The sequence below is a fragment of the Lepisosteus oculatus genome, chromosome 29 (assembly GCF_040954835.1).
Source record: "Lepisosteus oculatus isolate fLepOcu1 chromosome 29, fLepOcu1.hap2, whole genome shotgun sequence".
NCBI classification, from domain to species: Eukaryota; Metazoa; Chordata; class Actinopteri; order Semionotiformes; family Lepisosteidae; genus Lepisosteus; species Lepisosteus oculatus.
Window position 1 is genome coordinate 5,257,733 of NC_090724.1, and position 15,798 is coordinate 5,273,530.

The following is a 15,798-nucleotide window of genomic DNA, read 5'->3' on the forward strand; positions in this document are numbered from 1 at the left end:
CTCCATGCTGTAAACCCAGAAAAACACAATGCTCTTTCTCCGTCATCTTCAAGACCAGGTGGTGGCGAATAACTTTGAAAAATAAAACTACAATTGGTTTGAACTACATTTTTTTAATGATATAATGAAATACAAACTGATATTCCCCAGCTGTGAAGCACTATTATAAATGATTTTGACAAAATATTGTTGCAAGTTAAGGCTACAGTAAAAGCAGTTCACGCAAAGACGTGCAGAGAATGATTTTAGGTCTGTGTGCGGTTCTATGTTAATAGCACAGTCGACTGTTAGTACATAGGAATGGACAATAACATTGGGGTTATGTTAAACGAATTGTGATTTTATAGTAAAGTTTTACCACTGATCATGAACCTGCTACAACACAAACGTGCAAAGGCAAGCACTTAAAGATTCTTTCTCATGTCGGCCATCTCAAACGTTCAAAAGATCCAGCTGTAAAACTGGATGTGAGCTGCACACACACTCACAGTGAAGCTGTGCTCACATCGATCACGAGACCTGAAGCAAGCAATGTGGATGTCATCAGCGCAGCCATTCCAGCTCAAGATGTGAAACATGCACACACGGTGTTCTTCCTGGGCTTCGGTCATGCTCTGCTGATGACAGCTTCCCACAGCTTAAAATACATTCCACAGCACCTCTGGAACAGACGCAGTGTGGAACAAATTTAGACTCAAGGTAAAGTTGCCCCACTTACAATTGTTTTCCAACACATGTTAATCACTGCAGTACACTGTCAAGTTATACAATGCAAAGATGTGAAGAGCAGGCAGCCAGACGGTTTTTAGAACTGTGTTCACAGAGACCTACTGAACCATCTTTCACCCACTACTAATATTAAAGGGCTGGACACCCTCATTTTAAAAAGAAACCCACAGGAAATATATTATTTCTAAACCTGTGCAAAACAAGTGAAAGTGTAAACTGGGAATCAGTATTTGAGCTCTTTCCAGACTGAGATAAAAAAAATATATAGCAAAACCATTTTCAGACACATCTCAATCTGTTTAAGCATTTGAAATGGGTTGAAATCTGAGCGGGCGCATGCTCTGTTTGTGAGGTTCTCACTTTCGAAAGTGTGATCTTCTCTTCCCCTCCTGCATACAGTATGACAGGCCAGTGAGATGCTGTGAGCTCTGTAGCAGCCCAGCTGGGTCTCCAGAGGAGAACATTCTCACATGGCTTTTAGTCACACTGATAACGGACCTGAACAGCTCTGGAAGCTAAAATGAAACAGGAGTCAAGGTGGGAGGTGTGACGTTTGGAATGCAGTACTAATAACCTACAGTATTTGAGCAAAAAGGAGCACAGCACCTCAAGTATGAGAAAGTAGGAGCACATATGGGCTGATGCCTTACTGCTTTCAATAACTAAAGCTCGTTGTTCTTATACTAATCCTGGTTTAATGCAATTCTTGAGGGAAAAGACGTGATAGTACAGTTAATAAGGTAATGCATTAACTGTTCTCTGGCTATTGCTGTTTACTGTAATTGGCCATTGCATGAGTTTGTTTTCAGATTGTATCTAAATATCCTGGAAGCGAAGAAAAACGCTGCAGCTCCTCGGCTGCAGTTCTCCACAGTAAACCGGCGGGTGTCCCACTCGCCGAGATGCCAGAATAATCGCATTACATGCTGAAAGCTTTTTACAGCATCTGCCGGCAGCAGCCCCACAGTCCCACCCGTCCGCACCGACCAATGGGATGGGTCACCTTGCCGTGCGGGCGAGAGGTGCCTATTTAAGAAGTGAACTGTATGAGCTCTCTCTCAGTTAAAACAGCCCGGCTCATTATCTCAATCAAAGGAAAGAGGGCCAAATATTAATTACCGGATTAATAATTCTTCTTCTGTTAACTATTTCTCCGCAACAAACGTCAAGACAGACCATCCAGCACTGAAACCCCGTCCAGACTTTGTGCATTTGGAAGAGATGAAAAAGCAGAAATGCTGCTACTTTCTTGTGTTTCTGCTGGGTGTTACCGTATTCCCCACGAGCTCTAGTATGAGAGCTGATGTCCTCGGGCTTCTTGGTAAGTTACCGGCTCTGCGCGATTTTACGTTGTGCTTTGTGTTGACTAAAAGCTTGCTTGTATTGACGCGATGTTAAAATAATTAACTTTTAAATCGCTCACTTGCGCATTGTCGCCGCTGTGTGGCAGTTTAAAACTCGTAGCGATTTGTCTAGAATGAACGTTAGAGCGTTCGGGTATAAATATTCACCAGATTTAAACGTGTAAATACGTTGGTTTAGCTGTTGTTTTTTTATGGCTAAGACTCTGGAGTCTAGATCATTCTCTTCCATGGTAGATAATAATAAACTCCACCATGATGGCCCGGTTGAAAGAATGTGATTGAGATGTGTTGCCAAAGGTGAGCCAAGTCCCCCTTTAAGGAAACTGAATGGATCACGGAAATATACTGTACACGCCCCTGGAGCGCTAGTGACCTATAGCAGATGACCCAGTACTATTTCTCGTTAAACTGACCCCTGCCAAGACAGAGGTGTTCTTTTGAAGACGGTCATGACAGTCTATTTGTATACTGACATCCCGTTCAGCACATTCGTCGGAAACTGGCTGACGCTATACTGTATGTCTCTCTTGGCCAGAAATACTGCAGGAAAGCTAAGTGCTCCACTTGGCACGACACTAGTCGAGCCTGACAAATAACAGATCTCGATATAAACCCCTTGAGTACCGTCTCTGATTCCTACTGTCAGACGAGAACAAAGCTATTGCCTTCAAGCTGCCCTGACATGCAAATACGGTCTTGGGGGGAAAAGCGCGCTAGCTCACAGTCCTTACAAAGCGAAGCCCCGTAATGTTTGTGCAGCGCTTTTTTCTACAACTCGTGCGCATCCAACTGTGTCTCAACTGAAAGGCTTCTAGGACAATTCCAGTGTGATCAAACGTGTGAATGGGATCAAGCAAGATGAGGAATGAATTCTTCTTCTCGTGTATTTGGCGTTCTTGGAAACGCATTATTGTTCTAGTTCGGGATATCCATTCATCCATCTTCTATCTAACGGCTTCTTCCAATAGCTTGATGGGCGCAAGGGCACAGCCAGGTACAGGGCGCCAGTCCAATGCAGGGCACACACACTCACACCAGGGCCAGTTTTCCCAGAAGTTAATCAACATAAGAGTTATGTTTTTGTACTGTAGGAGGAAACTGGAGCACCCAGAGGAAACCCACACGAACACAGGCGGAACATTAAAACTCCACGCAAATCTGGAACTGAACTCAGAGCCCCAGCGCCGTTAGGTTGCAATGCTAACCACTGCTCCACATTGCATTGCATGGATTAATAGCTTAGGGTTGCACAGTGGCACAAGTGGTTAGCATTGCTGCCCTCCTGTGCCGGGCCCTGGGTTCACGTCCAGACCTGTGTGGTTTGTAAATGTGCATGGCATTTCCTCTGGCGGTTCTAGCTCCAGCCTACAGTATAAGGAAATACTGGTAAGTTAATTGGCATCTGGGAAAACTATTTGTGTCTGCGTGCCCTGCCCTGTAATGGACTGGCACCCTGTCCTGTGCCTGTTGCTTGCCAGGATGGTTGGATTAACATCTTCACATTAAATATCAGAGGTTGGACTGTCCACGCTACCATGCATATAACCTGTTATATGGCTTTAAAATGGTGGCTATACCTAATTTTCACAAGGTAATGAGCACAACAACCTACAATTTGGTGAAAAAGAAGTATACCAAGAATAGAAATAGAAATCTGTTAGCACTGAGGTCTCCATGGTATTCTCTGGAGCCGTTCCGCTTTGTTAAACTATACGTCGTCTGCACGGGTCTTTCCCACAGTAATAATACCCTGAACTGTATAATGGCACGTTACCATTTTCGCCACACTCACGTTTCCTGCGCAGACAACTCCTTGGAGCCTCAAGAGCACGCAGCAGACGCCTCCGACTCTGCCCTCACCAGGTTCTCCCTCCGCAAACCCAGCGACCCCGAAGACGATGTCTGTTACGTCGGCCCCAGCAAACCAGACTCCCTCAGCGCCTGCAGCTTCAACCACACATCCAAAACCTTCCTGATTATACACGGCTGGACGGTAAGGGGGTTAGCACATCCGACAATTAACAAAGAACGGTCGTTAATGGAACAAACAGTATGTATACACATATTAAGGATTTTAAGGCTGGTCGTTTTCTTCTTCACCATTATTTCCAAACTTGTAAAGGGTAAGGATTCCCAATACAAATAAATAATAACTATTGCATTAAGTGGCACAGTGGTCTGGTCCAGTAGTTAACGCTGCCATCTTGCATCCTAGATTCATTTCTGGATTGGGGATCCTTTGGGGTGGAGTTTGCATGTTTTCCCTGTGTTCACGGGGGGTTTTGCAGAGGCAGTGCAGTGGTCAGCGTTGCTGCCTCGCATCGCTGGGGTCGCTGGGGTCGCTGGGTTCAATTACCAGGGTGCTGTCTCTGTGGAGTTTGTATGTGTTCCCTGTGTTCATGAGTTCAAGTCAGGTGCTCCAGTTTCCCCCCACAGTCCAAAGACATGCTGGGAGGCTAACTGGCTTCTGGTTTTAGTTTTGTTTTCCTACTGAAAATGAATTCCTGACCGATACCCCTTTTCCCAACAAATTACTGACCGAGTTTGCTGCGTGGCTCTTGCAATATTTTGGTGACGCAATTTTGAATGCTATTGAAAAAGCAGTCTAGAGCCAGCATCACAGCTGAGAACAGTGCCAACTAGCGCAGTAGCAATGGTCTCTGCTATTAACCTACTCAGTTTGGATCATTGACTGTTTATTTTACTACATATATTTTCTTTCTCATCTGTGTTATTTGAAATGTTCCTTATTTGTTAATGTGCTCATGCAGTGTTAAATGTATCACGTCTTTTCCTACCTGAAAAGCACATTTCCTATCCGGGACAAAAAAGTATTGACCTAAACTGCAGCAGTACTGTGCATGTCAAGTACTATTTGTTCATTTGTCGGCGGTGAGGACACAGTGTGTGTTGAAAAAGGGCTGAGACGGGGTTTGCTGCAACACCATTGTGGTTTAACCCTCTGCAGGTCAGCGGAATGTTTGAGGGCTGGGTAGCCAAGCTGGTGTCAGCCCTGTATGAAAGAGAGCGCGATGCCAACGTGATAGTGGTGGATTGGCTGAGCATGGCACACAACCACTACCCCATAGCAGCGAAGAAGACCAAGCTGGTGGGACAAGACATCGGCCGGTTCCTCGACTGGCTGGAGGTGAGCCTGAAAGCAAGACGTTACTGCCATGTCAGATCAGGGGTTTTGTCGCAACCCGATGGACAGACCAAGCGTTTGTACAGCAGCTTCTGATTGCCACTCCTGTTTAGCTGAGTAATTGTTTTTTTGGCGTTTGCACTGCTGTCACGGATCTCACTAATCAGACACAAGCCCAGGCTACTTCCCACAAACGCTGACACACAACCTAATTACCCAACCACATCCCTCGCCCTGCACCACAGCTCCGGACAACCACTACTTAAGGGGTCCTCACCTGCACTCCCAGCTTAGTATTGAGATAAACCTCACCAAGCTCCCTTCTCTAAACCTACTTGACCCACGCTTGCTCTCGACCGTGATTACCGGCTACGCGACTTGGCTAAGTAAACCCAGCGTTTTGCTCAACTTTATTTTTTTTTCCCTCTCTCCTCGATTTTCGGCTAGTAGCGCATAGGGACCAACTATTTCCAACAGCTGCCATGCCATCATTGCAATAACACACTGACAATTCAAGACAGAGGGACAAGTTGAGGAAAAAACCGAGCGGAGACATTTAATTCTAACAGATTGGTCTCCTATGTTTCACATTGTGTTATAATCCTTGTTACTTTCTTTATGTTTGCAGGAGGAAGTGAATTTCCCCCTTGACAAGGTTCACCTTATTGGCTACAGCCTGGGTGCCCATGTGGCAGGATTTGCAGGAAGCCACGCCTCCAGTAAAGTGGGGAGAATAACTGGTAAGCGTGCCCTGTTTGTGAGAAGGCCAGGCAGCCAGCAGGTTGGGGGGCTCTGCCTGGGGCTATAAGGTGGTCATATTCGTGATGAAACACTGTGCCCATGGCACTGGTGCAGACACAGCAGAGCACGTCAGGGTGGGGAAAAGTCCTTCCTACGAGGCAGTCAAGCTTTTAGTCTAGAAGCCCATTGGCTCCAATCAGTGCTGCGCAGGTCTAGAACCTTCAGTCTAGAAGCCCACTGGCTGCAATCAGTGTGGTACAGGTCTAGAACCTTCAGTCTAGAAGCCCACTGGCTGCAATCAGTGCTGTGCAGGTCTAGAACCTTCAGTCTAGGAGCCGATTGGCTGCAATCAGTGCTGTGCAGGTCTAGAACCTTCAGTCTAGGAGCCGATTGGCTGCAATCAGTGCTGTGCAGGTCTAGAACCTTCAGTCTAGGAGCCGATTGGCTGCAATCAGTGCTGTGTTGGTCCAGAACTTTGGGTCAGCAATCCTATCTTATGCAATCTGTGCCGTACAGGTCTGGACCCAGCTGGTCCCAACTTTGAGGGAGCCCAAGCCCACGGGCGGCTTTCCCCGGACGACGCCCACTTCGTCGACGTCCTGCACACCTTCACCCGCGGTTCCCTGGGCCTGAGCATTGGCATCCAGCAGCCCGTCGGCCACGTCGATATTTACCCCAACGGAGGCATCTCCCAGCCAGGGTGCAGCCTTCGCAGAGCTCTGGAGAAGATCACAGCCAATGGCTTGTTCGGTGAGTTCAAGGTCGTTCCTATGCCAGGGCTTGTTCCTCAAGCCACTCACTCACACATTTATTATAAAACCAAAGTTCTTTTCCATTTCGATGTTTGATTACTTGAAAAAAGGTGAAGTCCCATTCTTACAGCATTACAGAAAAACAACAGCTACAGTATGTAGAGCAAGCAAGTACTTTTTCAAAGAATGTACAGCGATAATGACAATTATTAATCAAAAATGAGTGTAATTTCATCCAAACTATTAAAACACAAAAAGAAATGCACTATCCTGGTCTCAGCTCACCTTGAAAGTCAGGCAGCTTTCCAAACCTGGCTGGGAGATCTGCAGTCTATCCTTAAAAGGACAAAAGCATATTCTGACAATCGACACAAAGCAGAACCCTCTGCCTTATGGACAACAGTTAAATAATCCATAGCAGCCAGTGGGTATATAATATTGCTAGTTAACATGCTCATTTAATGAACCAATTTTTGCCAATCAGTCCCTTGTCTGAGTGTCAATGTTTCGGCTCTTATTCAAACAATCATATGGTTCAGATGTTTGAAAACAAACAGCCCTGGCCAAAATCTCTAATGAAACTCCACTTATGCATAGACACCACCTACAGTACCACATTCTAAGTACAGTCATCCACTAGGAAAGTCATACTCCCACAACAAACGAGAGCAGTTAAATATCAATGCCTTGTTTTTCCCAAGATGTGATGCAGGAGTTGAAACTTTTTTTCTACCTCAATGTTATTAAGTAGACCTACTTTGGTCCAAACAAAATTATAAATAAAGCTTGCGTGTTATATGAAAGTGAACATCTTAAGGTAAAACACTGTCACGTACCGTACAAAGAGAAAAACTTGTTTTTCTTTTGACATTTCCCCACTCTGTCAGTTTAAGAGGTGTGCTCCTTTTTGAAGAATCCCTGCATTGCTTTGGCATAAACACCTTTTAAAGAGATCTCATGGTGAAAAAAGGATAACAGAGTCAAATAGGTTGTCTGTTTAATTCTCCCTATTGTACACACTCCTGCCACCCATTTTCCACCTGGTTATATCTTAATTAATATTGGGTAGCCCTGGTTTACTGATAATGTGGGTCTGTGAAACCGTTGGTTAACAATGACAAAACAAGGGAGGCATGATGGTGCAGTGGTGAGGACTGCTGCCTCACAGCACTGGGGCCCTGGGTTCAATTGCGGAACTGGGATGCTATTTGGGTGGAATTTGCATGTTCTCCCCATGTACTCAGTACAGTCCACCCACAGTCCACAGATATGCTGGTAGAGTAATTGGCTTCTGGAAAATTGGCTCTGTGATGGACTGGCATCCCACCCAGAGTGTGTCTGCCCTGCGATGGACTGGTGTCCTGTCCAGAGAGTATCCTGCTTTATGCCCATTGCTTTTTTCGGGATTGGGTCCGGCTCCCTGCATCCTTGAATTGGATGAAGCAGTTAGAAAATGGGTGCATGGCTTGTCGATAAAACTCTCCTCACACTCCTTGGTGAATCCTTGGGGTGTTCTGCTCTCTCACCGGTTTCCTGGCGCTAACGGCCGCCTCTCTGCTCTTCGTGCGCCCAGGCGTGTCCGACGCGGTGAAGTGCCAGCACGAGAGGTCGATCCACCTCTTCATCGACTCTCTGCTTCACGAGCGCGAGGCTGCCCAGGCCTACCGCTGCAGTAGCGCGGACGTGTTCAACCGCGGCTTCTGTCTCAGCTGCCGCAGGAACCGCTGCAACGCGGTGGGCTACAGCGCCAGCCGGGTCCGCCACCGGCGCAGCACCAAGATGTACACCAGAACCCGGGCAGACATGCCGTTCAGAGGTACTGAGCGAGAAGGATGTCCTCTCTTCTCTTCGCTGGCCTGGACAGCTATCGCAAGAGTTGTCTCAAAACTGCTGCAAGGCTTTTATTACATTAATTTAGGTCCTCCTTTCACTGGCTTTAATTAAATTTAGATTTACCCTTTGTTTGGTGTTTTGATGATCAAAAGAAGCTGAGAGCAGAATATCTTCAATTTTTATAGATTCATAGTAATACTGATGTAACAGATTTAGTTGCACTTGGCAAAGAGTTCATCCTGTTGCTTTGGATTTAGGAAATTTTGCTCATTTCCACTATGCTGGCGGGTTGCTAGTTGCTCTTCCTTCTTTCCTCTTCAGTCTATCACTACCAGCTGAAGATCCATCTCCTCAACACAGCAAAGCGATCAGAGATCAAGCCCTTATTCACTGTCTCTCTGTACGGAACCAAAAACGATGCCGAAAATCTTCACCTCAGCACGTAAGTGTTTCCAGTGACCGAGAGCACCACACCTGCTGTTCAGAGTGGTGTGTTTTTCTGAAACCAGCTGCACAGCCATGATGTTGTTGCTGGTAAAGAAACAGCCTCACAGGTTCCCTGGATCGATGACTAACCAAATGAGCTAGCTGTGCCAAAAATGCTTTCTGTCATCTGTAACTTTTCTTATTTTCTTAACTACCCACAAGATACCATTTTCAGTCTTAAAAGGCAACCGAATTAAACTGTTACACGGCATTCCTCGCATAAGTAAAGAAGCTTCCCTTTCCTGAGATTAGAGCTCATAATCTAATCAGCAAGAACGTGCAGCACACAACTGGTATCAATCGCAGAATGAGAAATGAATCTGTCCACCCACCTTGCTCCCTATCAGCCTGGAAGGGTCACTAGACATCTGGAGTTGCGTGCAAAGTTTTGCAGTTGTCTCAGTGCTTACCTGGGGTCCACGTCTGTCACAGGGAGAAGCTTTCTCCCAACAAGACTCACTCTTTCCTGCTGGTGACGGAGGTGGACATCGGCGATCTGCTGATGCTGACACTCAGATGGGAGCCCTCCAACAGCTGGTCTCCATCCTCCCTGGTGAGGGCCGTGTCATCCTGGTGGTCCAGCAAAAAGCCTGCCGGCTCCAGCATGGAGATCCGAAAGGTCCAGGTCAAAGCCGGGGAATCACAGAAAAAGTAAGCAAGGCCTGAATCCACGTGTTTATGCTCCTCAGATTTTAGGTCAGCAAGCAGGGAAAGACTTGTACCAGGAAGGCAATACTCCAGCATAAAAAGATTTGATGGACAAGTGGGCTTATTGTTAAAACTGGGATTGGGGGATTGGGGCCGCATACTTTACCTGGCTTTCTGCTTCCTGGCTGCACTCGTTCAGAAAGTACAAGATGAAGCGCTTGGGCACCTAGTAATGCAATGTAGGAGGGGGCCCTGGATAACTCTTTGCGGGTACAAACAAAACAAATTAAAACGGGCCGTCCCATGTGACTGTTTCGTTTCAGGATGGCTTTCTGTGCTAAAGATGTCCGCACGCTGGCTCCTTCCCAGGAGATCACTTTTGTCAAGTGCCAAGATGAATGGAACTCGGGGTCAAAAAGGTGATTTTCGAAACTGTGCGGTCCCGCGGAGGAATGGTTATAGATGCCTGTGCACATACTGCGCTGCCAGGTATGCTTGATAGACCTTCATTTTGAAGTCTAATTTCAGAAAGTCCTTGATGCAGATATGCTTAATTCAAAAAGGCATGGTTACAGTGCATTTCATAATCAATGGCCAAATTTGCCCTTTACCAATCATGGCCTCCTAATAAACCCCATCCATAAACTGGCTTCATTACTCTATTCTCCTCCCCACTGAGAGCTGGTGTGTGGGGGGAGTGTACTGGCGCACTCTGGCTGCCGTCACATCATCCAGGTGGGGGCTACACATTGGGGGTGGAGGAGGAGATCCCCATTACCTGTAAAGCGCTTTGAGTCGAGTGTTCAGAAAAGCACTATATAAGTGTGAGGAATTCCTTAAAAATGAATACATCCTTATCATAAACATAAAGTATGAATTTTTTTGGAAGACTGTCTTATCATATTAAATCATGGTTGTTATTATCGTTGCAGGAACACAGAAAAGACATGAGGAAACAGAGCTGTGTGGATCATTCCATTCCCCTGTTCTGAAAATGCACTTAGCAATAAGCTGTAGCCAGCCTTAACTATTGTTTGTTATGGAAGAAAAAAAGCTATTTATTTGTATATATTGTACAAAGGTCCATGTCAACTACTACTGTATGTAAATAATCTGTTGTATTTTGCAATGGTACTTAAAGACAATTCTCAGATATTGCATATGGATATTTTTATACATATAGCCACCCAAAGAGTCTGTTCTTATGCAAGGTTTTCTGTGGTTTTGAGATTTAATATACAGAAAAAGGAGACTTGAATCATAAGGCACTGATCATGAGAGTTTCTTAAATATTTTTATATTACAAAAAATCGCAAACTACCTGCTCAAGAGTTATGAACTGTGAAGGTCCACTGGGTTTTCTAATAGTAAAAACAAAAATGACAAAACTACAGCAACAAAAGGGGATCTTTCTTGAAATAGGCAGCAAATAGCTTCCCAAATAGTTTTTCATTTTAAGTCAGTCATGTTAGTAGTTGGACTGGCATCCATTCAGGGTGAACCTGCCTTGTGCCCGTTGCTTGCTCCAACACAAATTGGTGTAAAAGTGGTTAGAGAATGGATGGATGTTTGTAGTTGTTCCCCTTTAAAATTTAAAATGAAAGACAGAATAAAAAAGCCTGCCTTTAACATGTGAATGGATTAGGTCTCATTAGAAAAAAAATCACCTTACTAGATGAGACATGAACAGCAGTACACTTTCTGTTTCTAAATTAGAAAGCACTTACAGTACAAATGTGTTTCATTTTGTGCTGTAGGGAGTTTTTATAAAGTGCTTTAAAATACTTGACTCTGTTACAAGTGCATAGCTTTCCATTATTCATGCACTGTAGTTTATCTGCATAGACAATCCTGAAAGTCTCATTTGCTGCTTTTAGAAAAGACCCAGAACAATCAGGTGACCTGTGCACATTCATAGACACAATTTACTATCAGTGTTTCAGGCACCAGTGCAAGTCGAGGAACTACAGTTCTGACACTCCAAATGATAATAGCACAGACCAAAAGGTGTTTCCTGTTTTGTCTTCAATTGTCTCTTTTTCCTAGGTCAACTGGATCGAACAGCTTGAATGCTTGTTGTATCTGTCCATTTATTCTCCAAATTAACTGCTTAGTATTTTATGAAGATCAGCATACTCTCTTTTGACATGACACGTCATGTGTTTTGGATCATGAAGAGTTCAAGTTCAAATCATTGATTATTCTTCACTTGTTATTTAAATAGTTCAGATTTCAGTTGTGGTGGGTTGATTTCTTGTTACCACTAGCTGGAATGGAAGAATGGAAGATAACTTCAATACTTTAATAATTCATTATTGACTACATATATAATATAAATTTAAATAAATTAATAATTACTTTAATAACTGGAAGAGCACTGTATTCATCTGTTGTTTGTGTTATGCGCCCTTAAGGACAAAAAAAAATTAATAATCAAAACAAATATATTTATTCGAAGTGGGCAGAAGGTGTAAAAACTATCCAATGGCACCAGAGAGTTAATTATTAACTGTTATTGTGAAAAGAGAAGAAAATAATCAAATGGAAAATAAATGGTTAATGTTTAATAAACCTTATCTCAGTTTATAATGTATCAGTTTAATAATGAATAGAACTGAGCTTCCTGCATATGTTTGCACATGTATTATTCTCAGTATTTGAGAGGGATGCATCTAAGTTCTGATTTTTTCATCTTTTTTGCCATTCCAACTCTACACTTGTGTTGGAATAGCAGGAAAGATCAGAAGTACTTTTGATCACTGGTGCTTGTAGAGATTTATTTATTTTAGCAGTGTTGTTACAGATTGTACTGCAAGGTCCCAGATGGCCAGTGCAACACTAGAATTTTAACATGTTTATACTGTGTTCATATTGATGTAAAATTGAGAGTGATAGCGTCGACCATTTATGTATATATGTTTTGTTTATAAGGGGGTGGGTTTCACAGACTAGTAAGAAAAACAAAACCTGCTTTTGTAGCCTCACTGTATATAACTACACATGTGTTTAAAATAAAATACATCCTAATGATTGTCCAGGCTAAGAGTCTCCTTTAGTAATATAAGAAAAAATACACAACAACACTTTTCACAAGTGTACAACAAGGAAATATTCTCAGGTCAGTAAGGACAACAGGGAAAAAATGCCTTTTCCCTTTTGGCCACAGTGCTGACAGATAAGTTCAAGGTTTTGTCTCAATGCACACCTGCGTCTGCTGACAAGGTGCCTCTTTACAGCCTGAGGTAATTCTTTCAATGTCTCACAGATTACAGAGGCCAGCCACAGTGTTACCAAAGCAACATAGATTAAACTTAAAGGGCGAAACCCTTCCTTTCGGTGGATACTCTCCCTCCCCTTAATTGCTAAAGCATGTTCCCCATTAGACGTACAACTATCAATGTTTATACTCTGCAGTTCAAGGAAAGTGGAAGGCTTTTGCTAAAACTTCACATTGTATCGACCTGCATTAGACACAAAAGTCAGGTGTCTTTGTGCTACATGGCCCATTCAAGGAAATTTCACACCATGCTAGTGCAGAGCTTTCCATCAGAATCACAACTCATTATGTTTCTGGCCTTCTTTTTTCAAGATGTTTGATTTATAAAGCACTACATTTTTAAGAAACTGGGCATCGGGGCTATTCTGATGCTAGAGGAATAGTCAAATTTGTCCCGAGGTGTGAAAGATGACTGTGACTGAGCGGTCAGTCAGAACCCTCTATGCATTCTGAATGTGCTTGTACACTGCTTTCATTAGATTTGTTGTCCATTGATCACAGTAATACTTCCATTATTCTGGTTGATTTAGAACACAAACACTTCTGGGCAAATAACTCCACAGGCCCTGATGTTGGGCCAATTTGTTGACAAGTAAAAGAAATACGAAGCAACAAAACAGTACACTGGGAAAAACACAGAGGAAGACTGGTTTTCTCCTTTCAGTGTTTAGGATTGACGTGCGTGTGGTGAGAAAGAGAAGAAGAATGAGCTCAGTCCTGTCCTGAAGGCTGGCGTCTCCCGAACAAGAACACAGTGCTGGCCATCATGGCAGACAGCGTCAGGATAGCCAGGAGAATGCCCCACCAATGTGCCTACAGAATCGAGACAGGGAAGTTAGGATTCAGCAGACAGTACCAGCTATAAGTGGGAAATTGGAAATCCTGAGGTTGAATGCAGATAAATCACCTTTCCTGTGATGAATAACACCTTTCAATATCAGGTTTTCACCATAGACCTTGTACCCGCCACTTAACTGGGCTTAACACTCTCAAACTGCACTAAATGCTATGAACAAAGCTAGAGTGCAAAACCAAGAATCCCAGTGAGCTTTTTAAAAGAACTACAAACCAGTAAGTGGAAGCGAACCACCCACCCAGCTAGAAGAGCCAACCCCCAGAAGAACTTGCCTTCATCCATTCTGCCAGGTCATCAAACTCATTGAGGTGGAGGAAGGAGTTCTTCAGCCGGGCAATAGGTCCATCCGCATCCAGCAGGCGACACACGTTGAATCTGTCGCAGTAGCCCTGCTTGCCGGAGCAGGGGGTGCCGGGCAGCAGGGCTAGGCGCGCGCCGCTGAAATACTGGGACAGCACGGATGACGTGGTGCTCGCACAGGTTTCTGGCTTGCCTGCACATGAACACACAACCGCATAAGAACGGGGGTCTTGCATGGTACATCTTTCAGGTTGGCGGTGTGCTCTAAGAGAACGCAGTTGTAAGGAACTATGGGAATACATTACCCAGATGTTTTGTAATGCTGATATTATATCAGTTCTGCATTTTCCATAGATAAACTCTTAGATATTATATAAATCGAGTGGCTTATATAGAATATAGAAACAGAGGGTGCAAAGCAGAACCAGGCCCTGGAAAAAAACTACCGGACGCACACAAACACAACAACAGCTCAGACGCACAATTTAGAGAGACCAGTTAACCTAGCCAGCTGGTTAGGCTCCTTCTTAAACGGAAAGTCATTGCGAAGGTACTGGTATCTTCATGAGATGGAAGCTGTTTAACCATCCAGATTCTTTAATCACACACCTCAGTCAGATGCAGAGGAGCCTCCCGCTCTGTGGGACATTTAACACGCTAAGAGGGTCTGTCCCATACCTGGCTGTTGGCAGCACAGATAGCACTTTTCACTCATGGAGTTCCCAAGACAGTCACACTGCTCCAGGCCATACTTCACACACAGCGACCGGCCACACTCCTGAAGAGAGGAAACACAGCATGACCACCCCACTCTGACGACACTTACATCAGCAGCACTTTAGTTCACAGTGCCGGATAAGGGTGTTACTACCAAATAATATTATGGCAGCAATTCTACAGTGTTAATCGTAACATACCTGGTATTGGTTGATAAAATACACAAAGCAACTGCATGGTTCATTCTGTGTTTAATATTATGCTAATAATTCAGTTTTACTGAATTAAAACACTTTTCTACTCTTTCATTGTAAGTTCTGTTCTCTTTTCAAACACCTGACCAGATTCTACAGGAGAGATGGACACTTCCAATCTTCTGTGTCACAGCCTCTTGTCCTTATTAATGGAACTAATTGTTTGAACAACAGGTCAAATCATTGGGTTTTGAAGTGTAAATCACAAGCTAATTTAAATGTCCCTGTTAAATCATGCAGGGCCTTTGAGGACTAGAGTTGCCCTATATCAGAAGTACTGAGTTCAGTATTATCTTGAGTTCTGCAAGGCTGTCAAAACACCATATTTCTGGTTGTGGCTTATACTCGCGGACAGCTTATATGAAGGTAAATACAGTCTTACCCTGCTGCACATTCCTATGCTACATGCTAAAAGTGTGCAGAAAGGGCTAAAGAACTATTCCCTTGGCAGGTGTTTTTGTAGGTGAGTTTGTGGGCACCCACCCCCTTGGTACAGACGCGTGTTCCCCGGCCGCAGACGGTGGTGTTGGGCTTGGAGGCGGGGGTGGGGCAGGCGGCAGCGGATCCAGAGCAGGAGATTGCCAGCTGGCACTCGGACTCCTCCTTGCAGACCACTCCAGGGGGCCTGAGGACACACTGGGAGCTGCAGCAGGGCCCTTGACTGGGGCTGGAGGCACAGGGGGCATCAGTAACGTT

At 44.4% G+C, this 15,798-nt stretch overlaps 2 protein-coding genes across 7 annotated transcripts in view; one reads left to right on the forward strand and one right to left on the reverse strand.

Moving 5' to 3' along the window:
- The first annotated feature begins 1,125 nt into the window (after positions 1-1,125).
- Positions 1,126-12,730, forward strand: LOC102692977 (lipoprotein lipase). Of its 5 annotated transcripts, none has more exons than XM_069185922.1 (11): positions 1,126-1,266; positions 1,539-2,050; positions 3,899-4,086; positions 5,062-5,241; positions 5,867-5,978; positions 6,496-6,729; positions 8,305-8,547; positions 8,886-9,006; positions 9,483-9,701; positions 10,022-10,117; positions 10,631-12,730. In XM_069185922.1, exons 2-11 carry the CDS (start codon positions 1,951-1,953, stop codon positions 10,647-10,649), a joined length of 1,512 nt encoding a protein of 503 aa, XP_069042023.1. In that variant the 5' UTR covers positions 1,126-1,266; positions 1,539-1,950; the 3' UTR covers positions 10,650-12,730. The 5 variants fall into 5 exon arrangements, 4 of the variants coding, with proteins under 4 accessions (XP_069042023.1, XP_069042024.1, XP_069042025.1 ...); XM_069185923.1 differs by having other exon boundaries at positions 1,900-2,050; XM_069185924.1 differs by lacking the exon at positions 1,126-1,266 and adding an exon at positions 1,273-1,469 and having other exon boundaries at positions 1,900-2,050.
- LOC102693175 (disintegrin and metalloproteinase domain-containing protein 10) overlaps positions 12,725-15,798 on the reverse strand; it is a 35,007-nt gene continuing 31,933 nt past the window's right edge. The window contains exons 12-15 of one of the 2 annotated variants that reach the window (XM_069185921.1): positions 15,586-15,727; positions 14,810-14,909; positions 14,104-14,324; positions 12,725-13,788 (exon numbers count right to left, since the gene is read on the reverse strand). In XM_069185921.1, coding sequence (XP_069042022.1) covers positions 13,687-13,788; positions 14,104-14,324; positions 14,810-14,909; positions 15,586-15,727 — 565 coding nt within the window. In that variant the 3' untranslated portion in view covers positions 12,725-13,686. Of the gene's footprint in view, positions 13,789-14,103; positions 14,325-14,809; positions 14,910-15,585; positions 15,770-15,798 lie in introns of both variants that reach the window. The other variant, XM_006639991.3, reaches the window with a different exon arrangement.